At 53.5% G+C, this 24,365-nt stretch overlaps 1 protein-coding gene across 1 annotated transcript in view; it reads right to left on the minus strand.

The window, feature by feature from the left end:
- The window catches only part of ankfn1a (ankyrin repeat and fibronectin type III domain containing 1a), an 82,029-nt gene that overhangs the window by 28,781 nt on the left and 28,883 nt on the right, over window positions 1-24,365 (minus strand). The window contains exons 2-7 of the mRNA XM_068004553.1: window positions 21,294-21,504; window positions 14,972-15,166; window positions 13,294-13,407; window positions 10,341-10,438; window positions 7,312-7,402; window positions 6,743-6,850 (exon numbers count right to left, since the gene is read on the minus strand). Coding sequence (XP_067860654.1) covers window positions 6,743-6,850; window positions 7,312-7,402; window positions 10,341-10,438; window positions 13,294-13,407; window positions 14,972-15,166; window positions 21,294-21,504 — 817 coding nt within the window. The remainder of the gene's footprint in view (window positions 1-6,742; window positions 6,851-7,311; window positions 7,403-10,340; window positions 10,439-13,293; window positions 13,408-14,971; window positions 15,167-21,293; window positions 21,505-24,365) is intronic.

The raw sequence follows: 24,365 nt of genomic DNA on the forward strand, positions 1-24,365 counted from the left end.
ATTATTTCAACTGAATAGGTTAAGGGGGACCAGGGGTGGTGTTTACAAGTTGTGTGAGGCCAGATCGAGGTTAGATGTCAGAAAGTGGTTCTTTCCCCGGGGAATAGTAGGACTCAGGACAGGCTGCCGGCTCGAGGGGGGGACTCAGGACAGCTGCCGGCTCGAGGGGGGGACTCAGGACAGGCTGCCGGCTCGAGGGGGGGACTCAGGGACAGGCTGCCGGCTCGAGGGGGGGACTCAGGGACGGGCTGCCGGCTCGAGGGGGGGACTCAGGGACGGGCTGCCGGCTCGAGGGGGGGACTCAGGACAGGCTGCCGGCTCGAGGGGGGGACTCAGGACAGGCTGCCGGCTCGAGGGGGGGACTCAGGACAGGCTGCCGGCTCGCTCGAGGGGGGGACTCAGGACAGGCTGCCGGCTCGAGGGGGGGACTCAGGGACAGGCTGCCGGCTCGAGGGGGGGACTCAGGACAGCTGCCGGCTCGAGGGGGGGACTCAGGACAGGCTGCCGGCTCGAGGGGGGGACTCAGGACAGCTGCCGGCTCGAGGGGGGGACTCAGGACAGGCTGCCGGCTCGAGGGGGGGACTCAGGGACAGGCTGCCGGCTCGAGGGGGGGACTCAGGGACGGGCTGCCGGCTCGAGGGGGGTACTCAGGACAGCTGCCGGCTCGAGGGGGGGACTCAGGACAGGCTGCCGGCTCGCTCGAGGGGGGGACTCAGGACAGGCTGCCGGCTCGAGGGGGGGACTCAGGACAGGCTGCCGGCTCGCTCGAGGGGGGGACTCAGGACAGGCTGCCGGCTCGAGGGGGGGACTCAGGACAGGCTGCCGGCTCGAGGGGGGGACTCAGGGACAGGCTGCCGGCTCGAGGGGGGGACTCAGGACGGGCTGCCGGCTCGAGGGGGGGACTCAGGGACAGGCTGCCGGCTCGAGGGGGGGACTCAGGACAGGCTGCCGGCTCGAGGGGGGGACTCAGGACAGGCTGCCGGCTCGCTCGAGGGGGGGACTCAGGACGGGCTGCCGGCTCGCTCGAGGGGGGGACTCAGGACGGGCTGCCGGCTCGAGGGGGGGACTCAGGACGGGCTGCCGGCTCGAGGGGGGGACTCAGGACAGACTGCCGGCTCGAGGGGGGGACTCAGGACAGGCTGCCGGCTCGAGGGGGGGACTCAGGGACAGGCTGCCGGCTCGAGGGGGGGACTCAGGGACAGGCTGCCGGCTCGAGGGGGGGACTCAGGACAGGCTGCCGGCTCGAGGGGGGGACTCAGGACAGGCTGCCGGCTCGAGGGGGGGACTCAGGACGGGCTGCTGGCTCGAGGGGGGGACTCAGGGACAGGCTGCCGGCTGGAGGGGGGGACTCAGGGACGGGCTGCTGGCTCGAGGGGGGGACTCAGGGACGGGCTGCTGGCTCGAGGGGGGGACTCAGGGACAGGCTGCCGGCTCGAGGGGTGGACGCCGATTTGCTGAATTCCTTCAAGTGAGAGCTGGAGCTGTTTCTGGCTGAGGCAGAGGTGACCTTGTACAAGAGGCAGGTATCCTGTAACATTAATCGGGGACAATGTGATCTCCTGGGCTAGTTTTGATCGACTAAAGGACTCAGAGAGGAATTTTCCAGATTTTTTCCCCCCTAATTGGGTTTTTAAGCTGGTTTTCTGCCTCTCCCAGGAGATCACACTGCTCTCAGTGGGTGGGGAGTGTCTGTATCGGGAAGCATGGGGCATCACAACTGGGTGGGACTAGCTGGATTGACCAGCAGGCCTTTTCCTGTCCGTCATTTTCGGATATTCATGTGTGTCTGAACTCCCATCTTTCTCTAGAACCATGGAACCTTTCTCTAGTTTCTCTCCTCTCTCCCCTCATGTCCTCTCTGAGCTCATCTTGACCATGAGACCCACCTCCTGCTCCCTCAGCCCTATTCCCACCAAACTGCTGACCACCCAACTTCCCTTCCTGGCCCCCATGTTAGCTGAGATTGTTAACGGTTCCCTCTCCTCAGGTACTGTCCCCCTCCCCTTCAAATCTGCCTTCATCACCCCCCTTCCCAAAAAACCCACCCTTGACCCTCTGTCGTTGTAAACCAGTGCCCATCTCCACCCTCCCTTTCCTCTCCAAAGTCCTTCAACGTGTTGTCGCCTCCCAAATCCGTGCCCATCTTTCCCGCAACTCCATGTTTGAATCCCTCCAATCAGGTTTCCGCCCCTGCCACAGTACAGAAACGGCCCTTATCAAAGTCACAAATGACCTCCTGTGTGACAGTGACCGTGGGAAACTCTCCCTCCTCATCCTTCTCCACCTGTCTGCAGCCTTTGACATGTTTGACCACACCATCCTCCCCCAACCCTCTCCTCCGTCGTCCAGCGGGGAGGGACTGCCCTCGTCTGGTTCCATTCTTATCCATCCAGTCATAGCCAGAGAATCTCCTGCAATGGCTTCTCTTCCCACTCCCTCACCGTTACCCCTGGAGTCTCCCCAAGGATCTATCCTTGGCCCCTCCTAGACTGTCTGTGTGTCTGTATGTGTGTGCATTTGTGTGTATGTCTGTTTGTGTGCGTTTGTGTGTGTGTCTGTGTTTGCGTCCGTGTGTGTGTGTTTGTGTGTGTGTGTCTGTGTTTGCGTCCGTGTGTGTGTGTGTGTGTGTGTGTGAGTTGGTAAGCTGAAGAGTTTGAATCAGGCTTTGGCTTTCAATTCGGAAAATGTAATTTTGTTTTTAATCTGCTGTGTTTGTTTTTGCTGCATTGAATAGATGGAAAGATCTGGGCGGGAAACGGCAGAGCTGTTTTGTTGGGCTGAGAGCGGAGAGTACCTGCATCACTCACACACTCACACTCACACACTCACACACTCACTCACACACTCACTCACTCACTCACACACACACTCACACACTCACACTCACACACACTCACTCACACTCACACACTCACACTCACACACACTCACTCTCACACACTCACTCACTCACACACACTCTCACACACTCACTCACTCACACACACTCTCACACACACTCACTCACACACACACACTCACACACACACACTCACACACTCACACACACTCACACTCACTAACACACTCACTCACTCACTCACACTCATTCACACACATACTCGTGCAACACACACTCACACTCAAGCACACACACGCTGACATACACATGTACTCATGTATATACACACACTCACACCAACAGCTCTGTTGAAGAGGCTGATGGGGTCGGGCAGAGGTGCCGTTCATTATTTAAAGTCCCTCTTTATCTTCTTTTGAACTGAACATCACAGAAAAGAATGGTGTTCCTTTTCCTGATGCCTATCTCCCTCCGCCATTGCCGCTAAATTGACCGTTGCAGAACAATTTCCTTCTAAACACACAGGCAGACGGGACAGTCATTACACTCCAAATAATAGTTTGTATAATTGAAGCCCTTTCACAGTGTGGTTCTGGTTGAGTTACGTACTGTCCCAATCCAACTGGAAAAGGAACATTTACAGCACACTCAATAACTGGAGTGGGAAACATGGATTCCAGGATGTCATTCGAATGTTTCCATTGATCTTGTGCCTGACTGAAGTGGGCACTGAGTTTGAGCCGCTGTTTAATCGCGGGCTGGTAACGATCCCCGAGGGGAGTCTCAGGTCACTCCGAAACCCTCCACATTGCTGAGTGGCTGGGCTACAGAACGAGAGAGCCACAATTACAGATCAAATCACAGCAACGACTCCTTCATAAAAGGCACCATTAATTTATTTAATGACCAAAACATTCACAACAAAAGAAAAATTAAACTGGGGGTCTGAGTGAGGCTGTGGGGAGAGAAACAGATCAATCTGTACCGTTTGATCACCTCTGTTTAATGCACTGATTTCCACATTCCCATTAGTTTTACTTTAGTTTGAAGGGATTAACAAGTGGGTTAGAATCATAGAATCATAGAAAGGTTACAGCACAGAAGGAGGCCATTTGGCCCATCGAGTCTGTGCCGGCTCTATGCAAGAGCAATCCAGCTAGTCCCACTCCCCCGCCCTATCCCCGTAGCTCTGCAAATTTTTTTCTTTCAAGTACTTATCCAGTTCCCTTTTGAAGGCCATGATTGAATCTGCCTCCACCACCCCCTCGGGCAGTGCATTCCAGATCCCAACCACTCACTGTGTAAAAAAGTTTTCCCTCATGTCACCTTTGGTTCTTTTGCCAATCACCTTAAATCTATGTCCTCTGGTTCTTGACCCTTCCACCAATGGGACCAGTTTCTCTCTCTCTACTCTGTCTAGACCCTTCATGATTTTGAATACCTCGATCAAATCTTCTCGCAACCATCCCTGTTCCAAGGAGAACAACCCCAGCTTCTCCAGTCTATCCACATAACTGAAGTCCCTCATCCCTGGAATCATTCTAGTAAATCTCTTCTGCACCCTCTCTAAGGCCTTCACATCTTTGCTAAAGTGCGGTGCCCGGAACTGGACACAATACTCCAGACTAGACAGACTAGATGCGGGGAGGATGTTCCTGATCGCTGGGGAGTCCAGAACCAGGGGTCACAGTCTCAGGATACGGGGAATGCCATTTAGAACCGAGATGAGGAGAAATTTCTTACTCAGAGGGTGGTGAACCTGTGGAATTCTCTACCACAGAAGGCAGTGGAGGCCAAGTCATTAGATGTATTCAAGAAGGAGACAGATATATTTCCTAATGCTAAAGGGATCAAGGGATATGGGGAAAAAGCGGGAACAGGGTACTGAGTTAGACGATTAGCCATGATCATTTTGAATGGCGGAGCAGGCCCGAAGGGCCGAATGGCCTACTCTTGCTCCTACTTTCTATGTTTCTGTGTTTCCAGTTGTGGTCGAACCAGTGTTTTATAAAGGTTCATCGTGACGTCCATACTTTTATAAAGCCCAGGATCCCGTTTGCTTTCTCAACCTGCCCTGACACCTCCAACAATTTGTGCACATATACCCCAGGTCTCTCTGATCCTGTACCACCTTTAAATTAATACGGACAGAATTCAACAGGAAAGAGTTAACCAGTGAGCTACAAACATGTACACAGCACACAGAAAAATATCACTCTGACCACTTATTGTTATTGTGTCTAACAGTGTGAAAATTCTCAGGCTGATTAACAGTATGACAGGCCGTGACATGAACACTCCTCCCATGGCTGGAACCATCTTTATGCCGGCCAATAGGGGGTTAGTCCTATCTGGGGATGGGTTTATGGGCTCCCACATCCCGTACAATGAGGGGGGGCCACCCAAACCCACCGGACACAAGAACCCCGCTGGATGGCAACCCAGAATTCGGAGCTGGAGCTCCTCCACTCCCCGGGTCTCCGGTCTCCACTCCCCGGGACTGTCCGGGTCTCCGGTCTCCGCTCCCCGGGACTGTCTGGAGCTCCAGTCTCCGCTCCCCGGGACTGTCCGGGAATCCGGTCTCCGCTCCCCAGGACTGTCCGGGAATCCGGTCTCCGCTCCCCAGGACTGTCTGGAGCTCCGGTCTCCGCTCCCCGGGACTGTCTGGAGCTCCGGTCTCCGCTCCCCGGGACTGTCTGGAGCTCCGGTCTCCGCTCCCCGGGACTGTCTGGAGCTCCGGTCTCCGCTCCCCGGGACTGTCCGGGAATCCGGTCTCCGCTCCCCGGGACTGTCCGGGAATCCGGTCTCCGCTCCCCAGGACTGTCTGGAGCTCCGGTCTCCGCTCCCCGGGACTGTCCGGGAATCCGGTCTCCGCTCCCCAGGACTGTCTGGAGCTCCGGTCTCCGCTCCCCAGGACTGTCTGGAGCTCCGGTCTCCGCTCCCCGGGACTGTCTGGAGCTCCGGTCTCCGCTCCCCGGGACTGTCTGGAGCTCCGGTCTCCGCTCCCCGGGACTGTCTGGAGCTCCGGTCTCCGCTCCCCGGGACTGTCTGGAGCTCCGGTCTCCGCTCCCCGGGACTGTCTGGAGCTCCGGTCTCCGCTCCCCGGGACTGTCTGGAGCTCCGGTCTCCGCTCCCCGGGACTGTCTGGAGCTCCGGTCTCCCCTCCCCGGGACTGTCCGGGAATCCGGTCTCCGCTCCCCGGGACTGTCTGGAGCTCCGGTCTCCGCTCCCCGGGACTGTCTGGAGCTCCGGTCTCCCCTCCCCGGGACTGTCTGGAGCTCCGGTCTCCACTCCCCGGGACTGTCTGGAGCCCCGGTCTCCGCTCCCCGGGACTGTCTGGAGCTCCGGTCTCCGCTCCCCGGGACTGTCTTGAGCCCCGGTCTCCGCTCCCCGGGACTGTCTGGAACTCCGGTCTCCGGTCTCCGCTCCCCGGGACTGTCTGGAGCTCCGGTCTCCGGTCTCCGCTCCCTGGGACTGTCTGGAGCTCCGGTCTCCACTCCCCGGGACCGTCTGGAGCTCCAGTCTCTGCTCGCTGGGACTGTCTGGAACTCCGGTCTCCGCTCTCCGGGACTGTGTGGAGCTCCGGTCTCCGGTCTCCGCTCCCCGGGACTGTGTGGAGCTCCGGTCTCCGGTCTCCGCTCCCCGGGACTGTGTGGAGCTCCGGTCTCCGGTCTCCCCTCCCCGGGACTGTCCGGTCTCCGGTCTCCGCTCCCTGGGACTGTCCGGAGTGGGGAATCAAACCCTCCGCCTCTGATTCTGAGGCGGGAATGCTACCAATGAGCCAAAGGTTCACTCCGCAAATGGACCAATGAGAGTGACAGGGAATAAACAGGGGAAGCCGGCCGATGCTCCCACTCCAATGGGCCGGGCAGTCTCCAGCCACTGATCCACTCACTCACTCACCTCTGACGCTGTAATTCTGGTGTTCTGCTCGCACCTGATCCAACAAATGCTCCAGTGCCTCGATCTGCCCCCTGTACCTGGGCTCTCTCCCATCAAACTCCTTCCAATCTCAAGGATAAACACAAAGAAACAACTGTAGGTAAATAAAGAGGAGTTTGCAGGTTCCCCACAGACAAGGCCTTCGAGCACAGTCCTGTGCGGCCCCACCACATGCCTTTCTCCCTCTGATCTTGTATAATTGCAGCATTTTCTGGTTTTATTTTGAGTTTGGCTGAGATTTGGAGAGTTTGAATTATTTGTATCATAAACACAAACGATGGTGATAATATAATCAGATCACACGACAACCAATCCTCACACATCACAGGGGCCAATGTTTGATTAAACAGAGAGGGGAGCAATTCGGGATAATTAAATTGTTGCTAATTAAGGATCTTCCGTAGAACGGCTTGTAAATATTTGGAGCACGGTTTCCAAATGTGGAGCAAATATTTTCAATGGTGTGAAGGATTTATTTTTCAGAAAATCAGAATAAAATATGTTGTTTTCTTCAGTGATCATTTACTTACTGGATGGGATCGCGAATCCCGGAGAGGCAGCCTGGGGAGGCCCCCAGCCCTTCATATTAGCTGCTGACACTCGGACAGAGTAACCGCGACCCTGGAGTGAGAGGAAAAAGATTTGATTAAAATGTTAAAGCCGATCGTACACTCCCCCATCGTACACTCCCACATCGTAAACTCCCCCATCGTACACTCCCACATCGTACACTCCCCCCACATCGTAAACTCCCCCATCGTACACTCCCCCCATCGTACACTCCCCCATCGTAAACTCCCCCCACATCGTAAACTCCCCCCACATCGTAAACTCCCCCCACATCGTACACTCCCCCCATCGTACACTCCCCCCATCGTAAACTCCCCCCCATCGTACACTCCCACATCGTAAACTCCCCCATCGTAAACTCCCCCATCGTACACTCCCACATCGTACACTCCCACATCGTACACTCCCCCCACATCGTAAACTCCCCCATCGTACACTCCCACATTGTAAACTCCCCTATCGTACACTCCCACATCGTACACTCCCCCCACATCGTAAACTCCCCCATCGTACACTCCCCCATCGTAAACTCCCCCCACATCGTACACTCCCCCCATCATAAACTCCCCCCCATCGTACACTCCCCCATCGTAAACTCCCCCCACATCGTAAACTCCCCCCATCGTAAACTCCCCCCCATCGTACACTCCCCCCACATCGTAAACTCCCCCCACATCGTACACTCCCCCATCGTACACTCCCCCCACATCGTAAACTCCCCCCACATCGTACACTCCCCCATCTAACACTCCCCCCACATCGTAAACTCCCCCATCGTAAACTCCCCCATCGTACACTCCCCCATCGTACACTCCCCCCATCGTACACTCCCCCATCGTACACTCCCCCCACATCGTAAACTCCCCCCACATCGTACACTCCCCCATCGTAAACTCCCCCCACATCGTACACTCCCCCATCGTAAACTCCCCCCACATCGTAAACTCCCCCATCGTACACTCCCCCATCGTACACTCCCCCCATCGTACACTCCCCCATCGTACACTCCCCCCACATCGTAAACTCCCCCATCGTACACTCCCCCATCGTACACTCCCCCCATCGTACACTCCCCCATCGTAAACTCCCCCCACATCGTACACTCCCCCATCGTAAACTCCCCCCACATCGTAAACTCCCCCATTGTACACTCCCCCATCGTACACTCCCCCCATCGTACACTCCCCCATCGTAAACTCCCCCCACATCGTAAACTCCCCCATCGTACACTCCCCCATCGTACACTCCCCCCATCGTACACTCCCCCATCGTAAACTCCCCCATCGTACACTCCCCCATCGTACACTCCCCCCATCGTACACTCCCCCATCGTAAACTCCCCCCACATCGTACACTCCCCCATCGTAAACTCCCCCCACATCGTAAACTCCCCCCACATCGTACACTCCCCCATCGTAAACTCCCCCCACATCGTACACTCCCCCATCGTAAACTCCCCCCACATCGTAAACTCCCCCATCGTACACTCCCCCATCGTACACTCCCCCATCGTACACTCCCCCATCGTAAACTCCCCCCACATCGTAAACTCCCCCCATCGTAAACTCCCCCCCATCGTACACTCCCCCCACATCGTAAACTCCCCCCACATCGTACACTCCCCCATCGTACACTCCCCCCACATCGTAAACTCCCCCCACATCGTACACTCCCCCATCTAACACTCCCCCCACATCGTAAACTCCCCCATCGTAAACTCCCCCATCGTACACTCCCCCATCGTACACTCCCCCCATCGTACACTCCCCCATCGTACACTCCCCCCACATCGTAAACTCCCCCCACATCGTACACTCCCCCATCGTAAACTCCCCCCACATCGTACACTCCCCCATCGTAAACTCCCCCCACATCGTAAACTCCCCCATCGTACACTCCCCCATCGTACACTCCCCCCATCGTACACTCCCCCATCGTACACTCCCCCCACATCGTAAACTCCCCCATCGTACACTCCCCCATCGTACACTCCCCCCATCGTACACTCCCCCATCGTAAACTCCCCCCACATCGTACACTCCCCCATCGTAAACTCCCCCCACATCGTAAACTCCCCCATTGTACACTCCCCCATCGTACACTCCCCCCATCGTACACTCCCCCATCGTAAACTCCCCCCACATCGTAAACTCCCCCATCGTACACTCCCCCATCGTACACTCCCCCCATCGTACACTCCCCCATCGTAAACTCCCCCATCGTACACTCCCCCATCGTACACTCCCCCCATCGTACACTCCCCCATCGTAAACTCCCCCCACATCGTACACTCCCCCATCGTAAACTCCCCCCACATCGTAAACTCCCCCCACATCGTACACTCCCCCATCGTAAACTCCCCCCACATCGTACACTCCCCCATCGTAAACTCCCCCCACATCGTAAACTCCCCCATCGTACACTCCCCCATCGTACACTCCCCCATCGTAAACTCCCCCATCGTAAACTCCCCCATCGTACATTCCCCCATCGTACACTCCCCCATCGTAAACTCCCCCATCGTACACTCCCCCATCGTACATTCCCCCATCGTACACTCCCACATCGTACCCTCATCGTACACTCCCCCATCGTACACTCCCTCCCTCATCGTAAACTCCCCCATCGTACATTCCCCCATCGTACACTCCCACATCATACCCTCATCGTACACTCCCACATCGTACCCTCATCGTACACTCCCCCATCGTACACTCCCTCCCTCATCGTAAACTCCCCCATCGTACATTCCCCCATCGTACACTCCCACATCGTACCCTCATCGTACACTCCCCCATCGTACACTCCCTCCCTCATCGTACACTCCCCCATCGTACATTCCCCCATCGTACACTCCCACATCGTACCCCCATCGTACACTCCCCCATCGTACACTCCCTCCCACAGCCCCTCCTCCGTCCCCTCTATCACCAGACTGCTTTGCTGGGTCAGTGTGAGAGTTTGAGACGAGTCCAGTGACTGTATTTACCGTAATCAGTCCTGGGATTGTACATCTCAGCGAGCTGAGATCCTCCACGATGATCTCTCCACACTGTGTTGAGAAATCTGTTGAACTGCTCCACTCCACTAGGACAACATTATAAAAGAGATTTATAATTCTTTCAAAGACACAGCCAATAACATTTTAAAAATATTGTGGTTTTAACACAAATTGAGCATTTTGTGATGACATCGCTCTGTGTCCTCGACCCCTGAGTTACCTGTCCCTTTCCCCGACAGCCACTCACTGCCTCTCGTACCTCTCCGAAGGCATTTCATCCTTACTTGCTCTTTTTGATATACATTGATGACCTGGACTTGGATATCGAGGGTATAATTTCAAAGTTTGCAGATGACACGAAACTCGGGCATGTAGTAAACAATGTAACAGACTTCAGGAGGACAGAGACAGACTGGTGAAATGGGCAGACACACGGCAGCTGAAATTTAATGCAGAGGAGTTTGAAGTGATTAATTTTGGCAGAAGAATGAGGAGAGGCAATATGAACGAAATGATACAATTTTAAAGGGAGCGCAGGAACAGAGAGACCTGGGGGTGCACATACACAAATCTTTGAAGGTGGCAGGACAAGTTGAGAAGGCTGTTAAAAAAGAAAATGGGATCCTGGGCTTTATAAATAGAGGCATAGAGTGCAAAAGCAAGGAAGTTATGATAAACATTTATAAACACTGGTTAGGCCTCAGCTGGAGTATTGTGTTCAATTCTGGGCACCACACTTTAGGAAGGATGTCAAGGCCTTGGAGAGGGTGCAGGGGAGATTTACCAGAATGGTCCCAGGGATGAGGGACTTCAGTTATGTGGAGAGACTGGAGAAGCTGGGATTGTTCTCCTTTAGAGTAGAGATGGTTAAGGGGAGATTTAATCGAGGTGTTCAAAATCATGAAGGGTTTTGAGAGAGTAAATAAGGAGAAACTGTTTCCAGTGGCGGAGGGTCGGTGACCAGAGGACTCCTTCTGTGCTCTATGATTCTATGACTCCTGCTCAATGTTCTAACAAGGCAGAGTCGTCTCTGTGACCATCTCAAACCACTTCTACCTGTCGTGTGGCACCTCTTCCACGGGCGATGGGACAGAGGAACGAACGTCGGGAAATCTGACTTTCGATTCCATCACACGCTTCGAATTTAATGTTAAATCCACCTGCCTGTTCTGGCAGTCGCTTCAAAATCTCCATGGGCGCCTGTACGGGTTGGGGTACCAGCATTACATCATCCCAGAGTCGCCAACGCTGGGAGCTTTCATCACATGACCGACTGCCCCGCCCGCCCCCACGTTCCCGCCATTGTGCGCCCGACACGCCAATCCTTACTGCCGCCAATCAGTAATGGCGGCTCCAATACCACAATCCTCTGCTCTCTGGAAAGCAGTCTATCCATCGCGTGGTTTCAGACGAGTGTGCGTGTGTCAGGGCCAACTGGCTCCTGCGACCGCTGTGCTCCGACTGTTTGTTGTGAGTCCAGACTGAGGGATGTAAGAACAGAAAATGTCTGATGATTTTTCTGCTGGTTTGTTCGCAGATGTGTCCGGGAGATTAATCTTTAATTCCGGGAGACTCCGGGACAATCCAGGAGGACTGGTGACTCGACATGTTCCCCGCCCCATTGTGCACTCCCCCCGACCTGAAATCACCCAAAAGCAACTGAAACTGACAGAGAAAACTGGCCTAAGCGTCTCCGCTCACCGTCTCCGCTCACCGTCTCCGCTCACCGTCTCCGCTCACCGTCTCCGCTCACCGTCTCCACTCACCGCTCACCGTCTCCTCTCACCGTCTCCACTCACCGTCTCCTCTCACCGTCTCCACTCACCGTCTCCACTCACCGTCTCCGCTCACCGTCTCCTCTCACCGTCTCCACTCACCGTCTCCTCTCACCGTCTCCACTCACCGTCTCCTCTCACCGTCTCCGCTCACCGTCTCCTCTCACCGTCTCCTCTCACCGTCTCCTCTCACCGTCTCCGCTCACCGTCTCCTCTCACCGTCTCCGCTCACCGTCTCCTCTCACCGTCTCCACTCACCGTCTCCTCTCACCGTCTCCACTCACCGTCTCCTCTCACCGTCTCCACTCACCGTCTCCGCTCACCGTCTCCTCTCACCGTCTCCTCTCACCGTCTCCACTCACCGTCTCCGCTCACCGTCTCCGCTCACCGTCTCCTCTCACCGTCTCCTCTCACCGTCTCCACTCACCGTCTCCTCTCACCGTCTCCGCTCACCGTCTCCGCTCACCGTCTCCTCTCACCGTCTCCTCTCACCGTCTCCACTCACCGTCTCCTCTCACCGTCTCCTCTCACCGTCTCCGCTCACCGTCTCCACTCACCGTCTCCACTCACCGTCTCCTCTCACCGTCTCCGCTCACCGTCTCCTCTCACCGTCTCCTCTCACCGTCTCCACTCACCGTCTCCACTCACCGTCTCCGCTCACCGTCTCCTCTCACCGTCTCCGCTCACCGTCTCCGCTCACCGTCTCCTCTCACCGTCTCCTCTCACCGTCTCCACTCACCGTCTCCTCTCACCGTCTCCACTCACCGTCTCCACTCACCGTCTCCTCTCACCGTCTCCTCTCACCGTCTCCACTCACCGTCTCCTCTCACCTTCTCCACTCACCTCTCACCGTCTCCACTCACCGTCTCCACTCACCGTCTCCACTCACCGTCTCCTCTCACCGTCTCCACTCACCGTCTCCTCTCACCGTCTCCACTCACCGTCTCCACTCACCGTCTCCTCTCACCGTCTCCACTCACCGTCTCCACTCACCGTCTCCTCTCACCGTCTCCTCTCACCGTCTCCTCTCACCGTCTCCTCTCACCGTCTACGGTCACCGGCAGCCGGGGAGAGCGAGCAGCACCTGCCTGGCAATCCGGGACCCTGTACCCGAGCAGGGTATTAGTGCCTTTGGGAGAGATGGGGAGGGGGGAAGAGGGAAATACCTTTGTATCTGGTGACCACGGCAGAGTTAACACTCAGGGGTTCCTGAAAGGTGACGGTGAGAGAAATATTGCTTGTCACAGAGAGGGAGACGTTGGTGGGAGCTTCCGGGACTCCTGTAATAAAACAAAGAGACAACGGGTAGCACAATCCAAGATTCAGTATCAAAAACCCCCGCCCCCACCCGCCCCAGTCGAACCCCTCGATTAGATTCCAGCCTGTAACTCACTCCCGGGTATCTGTTATTCTATATATAAACCCCCCGAACCCCTCGATTAGATTCCAGCCTGTAACTCACTCCCGGGTATCTGTTATTCTATATATAAACCCCCCGAACCCCTCGATTAGATTCCAGTCTGTAACTCACTCCCGGGTATCTGTTATTCTATATATAAACCCCTGAACCCCTCGATTAGATTCCAGCCTGTAACTCACTCCCGGGTATCTGTTATTCTATATATAAACCCCCCGAACCCCTCGATTAGATTCCAGTCTGTAACTCACTCCCGGGTATCTGTTATTCTATATATAAACCCCTGAACCCCTCGATTAGATTCCAGCCTGTAACTCACTCCCGGGTATCTGTTATTCTATATATAAACCCCTGAACCCCTCGATTAGATTCCAGCCTGTAACTCACTCCCGGGTATCTGTTATTCTATATATAAACCCCTGAACCCCTCGATTAGATTCCAGCCTGTAACTCACTCCTGGGTATCTGTTATTCTATATATAAACCCCCCGAATCCCTCGATTAGATTCCAGCCTGTAACTCACTCCCGGGTATCTGTTATTCTATATATAAACCCCCCGAACCCCTCGATTAGATTCCAGTCTGTAACTCACTCCCGGGTATCTGTTATTCTATATATAAACCCCCCCGAACCCCTCGATTAGATTCCAGCCTGTAACTCACTCCCGGGTATCTGTTATTCTATATATAAACCCCCCGAGCCCCTCGATTAGATTCCAGCCTGTAACTCACTCCGGGGTATCTGTTATTCTATATATAAACCCCCCGAACCCCTCGATTAGATTCCAGTCTGTAACTCACTCCCGGGTATCTGTTATTCTATATATAAACCCCCTGAACCCCTCGATTAGATTCCAGTCTGTAACTCACTCCCGGGTATCTGTTATTCTATATATAAACCCCCCGAGCCCCTCGATTAGATTCCAGCCTGTAACTCACTCCCGGGTATCTGTTATTCTATATATAAACCCCCCGAATCCCTCGATTAGATTCCAGCCTGTAACTCACTCCCGGGTATCTGTTATTCTATATATAAACCCCCCGAACCCCTCGATTAGATTCCAGTCTGTAACTCACTCCTGGGTATCTGTTATTCTATATATAAACCCCCCGAACCCCTCGATTAGATTCCAGTCTGTAACTCACTCCTGGGTATCTGTTATTCTATATATAAACCCCCCGAACCCCTCGATTAGATTCCAGTCTGTAACTCACTCCTGGGTATCTGTTATTCTATATATAAACCCCCCGAACCCCTCGATTAGATTCCAGTCTGTAACTCACTCCCGGGTATCTGTTATTCTATATATAAACCCCCCGAACCCCTCGATTAGATCCCAGGTTGCGGTGACTGTTGGATCTATTCTCTCTGGGGGTCTGCGGTAATGGTGTTCTTGTTCTGATCTCCTTGTTGTGCAGACTCTTACTTGTGTGTTCAAACCCTGTTTTCATCCGCTTGTACAGTCTGTACCTCCACTCCCAGTCCGCCTGTTGTTTCTCCTGCTCCGTGCTGTCCTGTTTGAGTGCGTCACTGAGCGGCTGGGAGGAGAGTTCTTTCACCCGGTCCTGTGCCTCCTCTATCAGGTTAGTCAGGTGCATTGCTCTGGTCTCCAGACTAACAACTGGCAATAAAACAAACAAAGTGACATTAGTTCAGGAGGGGTCGATTTCCCCCCCCCTCCGCCTCGGGTTAACGGGGTGGGCGGGGGGTTATGGCCTCAGAATGGGGTCAGTGGCCTCACCCCCCCCCCCCCACCCCATTAACCCCATTAACCCCGGCTCCATTATTAAAGGAGCCTCTCCCGCCAGCTGTCCAAACCTCTGCTTGTTCCAGGCGATGGGCCCCTTTTAACATGGGAACGGGAGTCCTGTGACCTAAATAGGACCCCAATCACCATCTTAGTCCGGGACTGGTTGGTGCCTGGCCCGAGCTCACTCTGACCTGTCCCACGGACAGTGGAACCCGAGAGGCCCCGGCCAGAGGGAAGGGTCTAATTATCCCTGGTAAAACGACGAATGATCAGTGGGAAATCTTTAAAGAAACATTTAGCGTGATACAGAATCGGTTTATACCCCTGAGGGGCAAGAACTCTACTTACCAAAAAAACCAGCCATGGACAACTAAAGAGGTAAGGGACAGTATAAGACATAAGGAAAGGGCATACAAAAAGGCAAAAAATGGCACAGATCCTGGCGAATGGGAAAGATACAAAGATCAACAAAGGGTCACAAAACAGATAGTAAGAGCTACAAAAAGAGAGTATGAAAAGAAACTTGCAAGGGATATCAAAACCAATACGAAGAACTTTTATAGTTATATTAGGAAAAAGAGGGTGTTCAGGAGCAGTGTTGGCCCCTTAAAAACTGAAAGTGGGGATATTGTCATTGACAATGGGGAAATGGCGGACATGTTGAACAATTACTTTGCGTCAGTATTTACAGTAGAAAAAGAGGATAGCATGCCGGAAATCCCAAGAAAACTAATACTGAATCTGGGACAGGGACTCGATAAAATTAACATAAGTAAAACAACAGTAATGAAGAAAATAATAGCACTAAAGAGTGACAAATCCCCAGGACCAGATGGTTTCCATCCCAGGGTTTTAAAGGAAGTAGGTGAGCACATTGCAGATGCCCTAACTATAATCTTTCAAAGTTCTCTAGATTCAGGAACTGTCCCTCTAGATTGGAAAATTGTACATGTCACTCTGCTTTTTAAGAAAGGAGAGAGAGGGAAACCAGGGAATTATAGACCAGTTAGCCTAACATCTGTTGTGGGGAAAATGCTGGAGTCTATAATTAAGGATAAGGTGACTGAACACCTCGAGAATTTTCAGTTAATCAGAGAGAGCCAGCATGGATTTGTGAAAGGTAGGTCGTGCCTGACAAACCTGATTGAATTTTTTGAAGAGGTGACTAAAGTAGTGGACAGGGGAATGTCAATGGATGTTATTTATATGGACTTCCAGAAGGCATTTGATAAAGTCCCACATAAGAGACTGTTAGCTAAGATAGAAGCCCATGGAATCGAGGGAAAAGTACGGACTTGGTTAGGAAGTTGGCTGAGCGAAAGGCGACAGAGAGTAGGGATAATGGGTAGGTGCTCACATTGGCAGGATGTGACTAGTGGAGTCCTGCAGGGATCTGTCTTGGGGCCTCAATTATTCAAAATATTTATTAACGACTTAGATGAAGGCAAAGAAAGTCTCATATCTAAGTTTTCCAATGACACAAAGATTGGTGACATTGTAAGCTGTGTAGATGAAAACATAAAATTACAAAGGGATATTGATAGATTAGGTGAATGGGCAAAACTGTGGCAAATGGAATTCAATGTAGGCAAATGTGAGGTCATCCACTTTGGATCAAAAAAGGATAAAACAGGGTACTTTCCAAATGGTAAAAAATCAAAAACAGTGGATGTCCAAAGGGACCTAGGGGTTCAGGTACATCGATCATTGAAATGTCATGAACAGGTGCAGAAAATAATCAAGAAGGTTAATGGAATGCTGGCCTTTATATCTAGAGGACTGGAGTACAAGGGGGCAGAAGTTATGCTGCAGCTATACAAAACCCTGGTTAGACCGCACCTGGAGTACTGTGAGCAGTTCTGGGCACCGCACCTTCGGAAGGACGTATTGGCCTTGGAGGGAGTGCAGTGTAGGTTTACTAGAATGATACCCGGACTTCAAGGGTTAAGTTACGAGGAGAGATTACATAAATTGGGGTTGTATTCTCTGGAGTTTAGAAGGTTAAGGGGTGATCTGATCGAAGTTTATAAGATATTAAGGGGAACAGATAGGGTGGATAGAGAGAAACTATTTCCGCTGGTTGGGGATTCTAGGAGTAGGGGGCACAGTCTAAAAATTAGAGCCAGACCTTTCAGGAGTGAGATTAGAAAACATTTCTACACACAAAGGGTGGTAGAAGTTTGGAACTCTCTTCCGCAAACGGCAATTGATACTCGCTCAATTGCTAAATTTAAATGAGAGATAGATAGCTTTTTGGCAACCAAAGGTATTAAGGGATATGGGCCAAAGGCAGGTATATGGAGATAGATCACAGATCAGCCATGATCTTATCAAATGGCGGAGCAGGCACGAGGGGCTGAATGGCCTACTCCTGTTCCTATGTTCCTGTGTTCCTATCCTCGTGGGCCCCGGAGGAACATGAGTGGCCCAGAAAATAAACTGAGCTGCTGCCCCAAGCCCCTCCCCTGATCACGACCCCGCCCCCTGTAATCACGACCTCCCTGATTGTGACCCCACTGTGATCGTGACCCCCTGATTGTGACCCTCCAATGATCGTGACCCCCTGATTGTGACCCTCCCATGATCGTGACCCCCCCCCTGTAATCGTGACCCCCCCGCCCCCGGATCGCGACACCCCCGGTCGCCCTGGCCCAATCTTGCGGTCTCTATCCGGCGAGTTGCCCGTTTGGCTCCCCAGCGCTCGCCTGCCAGGTTTAAATGAGTCGGGGTTTCAAAATCACAGCGGGGCCTCTTCACCCCCAGAACGGGCGGCCGACCAAAAGTCAAACCCGACCCCAGTGTGTGAAATAGACCCCATTAACATTGGGAAGTGTGATAGGATAGGATCATTGAATCCTACAGCACAGGAGGAGGCCATTCAGCCCATCGTGCCTGTGCCGGCTCTTTGAAAGAGCAATTCAATTACTCCCACTCCCCTGCTCATTCCCCTTTTGAAAGTTATTATTGAATCTGCTTCCACCGCCCTTTGAGGCAGCGCATTCCAGATCAGAACAACTCACTGTGTAAAAAAATTCTCCTCATCTCCCCTCTGGATCTTTTGCCGATCACCTTAAATCTGTGTCCTCTGGTCACCGACCCTCCGCCACTGGAAACAGTTTCTCCTTATTTACTCTCTCAAAACCCTTCATGATTTTGAACACCTCGATCAAATCTCCCCTTAACCATCTCTACTCTAAAGGAGAACAATCCCAGCTTCTCCAGTCTCTCCAAATAACTGAAGTCCCTCATCCCTGGAACCATTCTGGTAAATCTCCTCTGCACCCTCTCTAAGGCCTTGACATCCTTCCTAAAGTGTGATGCCCAGAATTGAACACAATACTCCAGCTGAGACCGAACCAGTGTTTATCAAGATTTATCATAACTTCCTTGCTTTTGCACTCTGTGCCTCTATTAATAAAGCCCAGGTCCAGTCCAGGAGACCACATTAACCATGTTTATTTTACCTGGTGTTTCACCTCCCTTTTTATGAGATGTGATCTCCGCCCCAGAAACTGGCCCAGTTTGAAGGTTTGCAGAGAGTCAGCACTCAGTGCACAGGCTGACAACTTGTTCCAAAACTCCAGTATAGTCTGGGAAAAGTGGGACCCCCGAACATCGAACCCCCCCCCCCGAACATCGAACCCCCCCCCCCCCGAACATTGAACCCCCCCCCCCCGAACATCGAACCCCCCCCCCCCCCGAACATTGAACCCCCCCCCCCGAACATCGAACCCCCCCCCCGAACATTGAACCCCCCCCCCCGAACATCGAACCCCCCCCCCCGAACATCGAACCCCCCCCCCCGAACATTGAACCCCCCCCCCCGAACATCGAACCCCCCCCCCCGAACATCGAACCCCCCCCCCCGAACATCGAACCCCCCCCCCCCGAACATCGAACCAACCCCCCCCCCCGAACATCGAACCAACCCCCCCCCCCGAACATCGAACCCCCCCCCCGAACATCGAACCCCCCCCCCCGAACATCGAACCCCCCCCCCCCCGAACATCGAACCCCCCCCCCCAAACATCGAACCCCCCCCCCCGAACATCGAACCCCCCCCCCCGAACATCGAACCCCCCCCCCCCGAACATCGAACCCCCCCCCCCGAACATCGAACCCCCCCCCCCCGAACATCGAACCCCCCCCCCGAACATCGAACCCCCCCCCCGAACATCGAACCCCCCCCCCCGAACATCGAACCCCCCCCCCCCCCGAACATCGAACCCCCCCCCCCCCGAACATCGAACCCCCCCCCCGAACATCGAACCCCCCCCCCCCGAACATCGAACCCCCCCCCCCGAACATCGAACCCCCCCCCCCCCGAACATCGAACCCCCCCCCCCTGAACATCGAACCAACCCCCCCCCCGAACATCGAACCCCCCCCCCCCCGAACATCGAACCCCCCCCCCCGAACATCGAACCCCCCCCCCCGAACATCGAACCCCCCCCCCCGAACATCGAACCCCCCCCCCCCGAACATCGAACCCCCCCCCCCCCGAACATCGAACCCCCCCCCCCGAACATCGAACCCCCCCCCCCGAACATCGAACCCCCCCCCCCCGAACATCGAACCCCCCCCCCGAACATCGAACCCCCCCCCCCGAACATCGAACCCCCCCCCCCCGAACATCGAACCCCCCCCCCCCGAACATCGAACCCCCCCCCCCGAACATCGAACCCCCCCCCCCCGAACATCGAACCCCCCCCCCCGAACATCGAACCCCCCCCCCCCGAACATCGAACCAACCCCCCCCGAACATCGAACCAACCCCCCCCCCCCTAATTTATAATGTGGAGATGCCGGTGATGGACTGGGGTGGACAAATGTAAGGAATCTTACAACACCAGGTTATAGTCCAACAAATTTATTTTAAAATCACAAGCTTTCGGAGATTATCTCCTTCGTCAGATGATTGAATGAAAAGGTTCTCAAATCGCATATCTTATACGATGTTGGGACAGCATCACACCAATCAAAAGGTGTCGTTGTTATTCAAACAGGCCAGTCACGGAGAACAGAACGTCCCAGTACACTCGATATACATTGTGTCTATTACACAGACAGGCAGAAAGAAACTCAAAATGGCAGAGAGAGAGAGAGAATTTTAAAAAACATATAAATTTTTTCCCCCTTTTTGCTGGTGGGGTAACGTGTAGTGTGACATGAACCCAAGATCCCGGTTGAGGCCGTCCTCATGGGTGCGGAACTTGGCTATCAACTTCTGCTCGACGATTTTGCGTTGTCGGGTAAGCGTTGTCGGGTAAGTGTTCTCCAAGGCGACCTTCGAGACACACGACAACGCAAAATCGTCGAGCAGAAATTGATAGCCAAGTTCCGCACCCATGAGGACGGCCTCAACCGGGATCTTGGGTTCATGTCACGCTACACGTAACCCCACCAGCAAAAAGGGGGAAAAAATTTATATGTTTTTTAAAATTCTCTCTCTCTCTCTGCCATTTTAAGTTTCTTTCTGCCTGCCTGTGTAATAGACACAATGTATATCGAGTGTACTGGGACGTTCTGTTCTCCGTGACTGGCCTGTTTGAATAACAACGACACCTTTTGATTGGTGTGATGCTGTCCCAACATCGTATAAGATATGCGATTTGAGAACCTTTTCATTCAATCATCTGACGAAGGAGATAATCTCCGAAAGCTTGTGATTTTAAAATAAATTTGTTGGACTATAACCTGGTGTTGTAAGATTCCCTAATTTATATGCGTGGACCCGGATCTTCCCCGATCTATTAAATTAGTAATAATGTGTCAGTGGGAACACAATCTGATCCTATAACGATTATTATTATCTCTAAAGTGAGTCGCAGCAGCTTTAGGAATCACGGTTGAGTAACGAAGGTGTTTCGAGCTGGGAATTATCCCTGTGGCCCTCCCCTGAACCCATTCCATAGTCTCTGTATCGCCCATAATACGAGGCGTCCAGAACTCAACCTGGTCCAACCAGCAAGACAAAGACTGAAAGGAGGTGACTCACAGTGAGGACTCTCCTTCGCCCCGGCCCTCAGGAGTGTCCGAGCGACTGGAACATTATTGGTCATGACGGCGATATCCAGCGGCATCAGTCCCTCACTGTTGGGAGTGTTTAGATCCAGCTCGTCCAAACTGTACTGTCGGAGCAACAGCTGTACAGCGTCAAAGTCCTGCTGTTCGACTGCCTCGAATAGGGCCTCATTACACTGGAAATTCTGTAAGATAGCATTGTACAATCTGTCAGAAACTCACTGACCTCCGGCTGTGGGGAACCATCAGGGAGACTGACTGACCCCTCGATAGTGAGACCCTGTCACTGTCAGACTGACCCCTCGATAGTGAGACCCTCTCACTGTGAGACTGACCCCTCGATAGTGAGACCCTGTCACTGTCAGACTGACCCCTCGATAGTGAGACCCTCTCACTGTGAGACTGACCCCTCGATAGTGAGACCCTGTCACTGTCACACTGACCCCTCGATAGTGAGACCCTCTCACTGTCAGACTGACCCCTCGATAGTGAGACCCTCGCACTGTGAGACTTTTTTTATTATTTGTTCATGGGATGTGGGCGTCGCTGGCGAGGCCGGCATTTATTGCCCATCCCTAATTGCCCTTGAGAAGGTGGTGGTGAGCCGCCTTCTTGAACCGCTGCAGTCCGTGTGGTGACGGTTCTCCCACAGTGCTGTTAGGGAGGGAATTCCAGGATTTTGACCCAGTGACAATGAAGGAACGGCGATATATTTCCAAGTCGGGATGGTGTGTGACTTGGAGGGGAACGTGCAGGTGGTGTTCCCATGTGCCTGCTGCCCTTGTCCTTCTAGGTGGTAGAGGTCGCGGATTTGGGAGGTGCTGTCGAAGAAGCCTTGGCGAGTTGCTGCAGTGCATCCTGTGGATGGTACACACTGCAGCCACTGTGCGCCGGTGGTGAAGGGAGTGAATGTTTAGGGTGGTGGATGGGGTGCCAATCAAGCGGGCTGCTTTGTCCTGGATGCTGTCGAGCTTCTTGAGTGTTGTTGGAGCTGCACTCATCCAGGCAAGTGGAGAATATTCCATCACACTCCTGACTTGTGCCTTGTAGATGGTGAAAAGGCTTTGGGGAGTCAGGAGGTGAGTCACTCGCCACAGTATTTATATGGCTGGTCCAGTTAAGTGTCTGGTCAATGGTGACCCCCAGGATGTTGATGGTGGGGGATTCGGCGATGGTAATGCTGTTGAATGTCGAGGGGAGATGGTTAGACTCTCTCTTGTTGGAGATGGTCATTGCCTGGCACTTATCTGGCGCGAATGTTACTTGCCATTTATCAGCCCAAGTCTGGATGTTGTCCAGGTCTTGCTGCATGCGGGCACGGACTGCTTCATTATCTGAGGGGTTGCAAATGGAACTGAACACTGTGCAATCATCAGCGAACATCCCCATTTCTGACTTTATGATGGAGGGAAGGTCATTGATGAAGCAGCTGAAGATGGTTGGGCCTAGGACACTGCCCTGAGGAACTCCTGCAGCAATGTCCTGGGGCTGAGATGATTGGCCTCCAACAACCACTACCATCTTCCTTTGTGCTAGGTATGACTCCAGCCACTGGAGAGTTTTCCCCCTGATTCCCATTGAATTCAATTTTACTCGGGCTCCTTGGTGCCACACTCGGTCAAATGCTGCCTTGATGTCAAGGGCAGTCACTCTCACCTCACCTCTGGAATTCAGCTCTTTTGTCCATGTTTGGACCAAGGCTGTAATGAGGTCTGGAGCTGAGTGGTCCTGGCGGAACCCAAACTGAGCATCGGTGAGCAGGTTATTGGTGAGTAAGTGCCACTTGATAGCACTGTCGACGACACCTTCCATCACTTTACTGATGATTGAGAGTAGACTGATGGGGCGGTAATTGGCCGGATTGGATTTGTCCTGCTTTTTGTGGACAGGACATACCTGGGCAATTTTCCACATTGTCGGTTAGATGCCAGTGTTGTAGCTGTACTGGGACAGCTTGGCTAGAGGCGCAGCTAGTTCTGGAGCACAAGTCTTCAGCACTACAGCTGGGATGTTGTTGGGGGCCATAGCATTTGCTGTATTCCTGTGACTGACCCCTCGATAGTGAGACCCTGTCACTGTCAGACTGACCCCTCAATAGTGAGACCCAGGGGCCGATTTTCGGATGGCTGAGCGGGTGCGTTGGGGGCGAGGGGCTCCTAAAATGGTGGAATCCCGGAGCGGGTTTGGAAACCGGCTCCAATCCGTTGACTTCCGGGTTCCCCAGTGATGCGTTCGGTTGCGCGCAGCTCCCGAGTGCGGGACTCCCACTGGCAATTAAAGCCGGCGGGATGCTGCTTCACACAGTTATTCAGATACTTGAGGTACTTGAGAGACCTCATTGAGTGGAGATTTTGGCAGGGGTGTAATTTTGAAGGATCCTCAGCGTGTTTCCTGTGCTGTGGGAAACACTCCCTGTTGGAGCAGACGTGTTTCAGCCAGCAGCCAGTGGGAGATGCACAGGATTATTTGACAGGTGGGGGGGGGGAACCTCATTTATTGCAGCAGGGCACTCTGTCACTTCAGACAAAGTCTTGACTGTAACACCTTTGTCTTTCCACTCAAAATTATTAATTTATACCCTAAACTCTGCTGTGCAAACACATTTACCTACTTTGCGGACCCCCTCAAACTCACAGCGTCAGGATGGGGGGGACGCCATGGCCGCATTCATCACTTCATCCGAGGACGAGCAACATCACCGGCCTCGCCAGGCACGATGTCCACCTCCGCCACGTGGAGCTCCACAACTCAGTGCTGCACCACAGGCACCTGCACAAAATAATCGTGCAACTACACACACACCCACTGGAGGGTGACCCCATGGGTGGCATCAAGTGTGGGTGTTCATGGTGAACCTCATGAAAGGGATTTATTACACAAGCCAATCAAGAATGGCCAAGACGTGACAGTAGTGGTGACAATAATAATATTTAATGTGCCATTAACAAAAATCAAATATAAATAAAAAACATGACAAACCGTCAAACACCCTTGTGCATCCCCTTTGTGCTCACAAAACCTTTGCCTTTCGCTTCCGACTACTCCT

The sequence above is a fragment of the Heptranchias perlo genome, chromosome 23, assembly GCF_035084215.1.
Source record: "Heptranchias perlo isolate sHepPer1 chromosome 23, sHepPer1.hap1, whole genome shotgun sequence".
NCBI classification, from domain to species: domain Eukaryota; kingdom Metazoa; phylum Chordata; class Chondrichthyes; order Hexanchiformes; family Hexanchidae; genus Heptranchias; species Heptranchias perlo.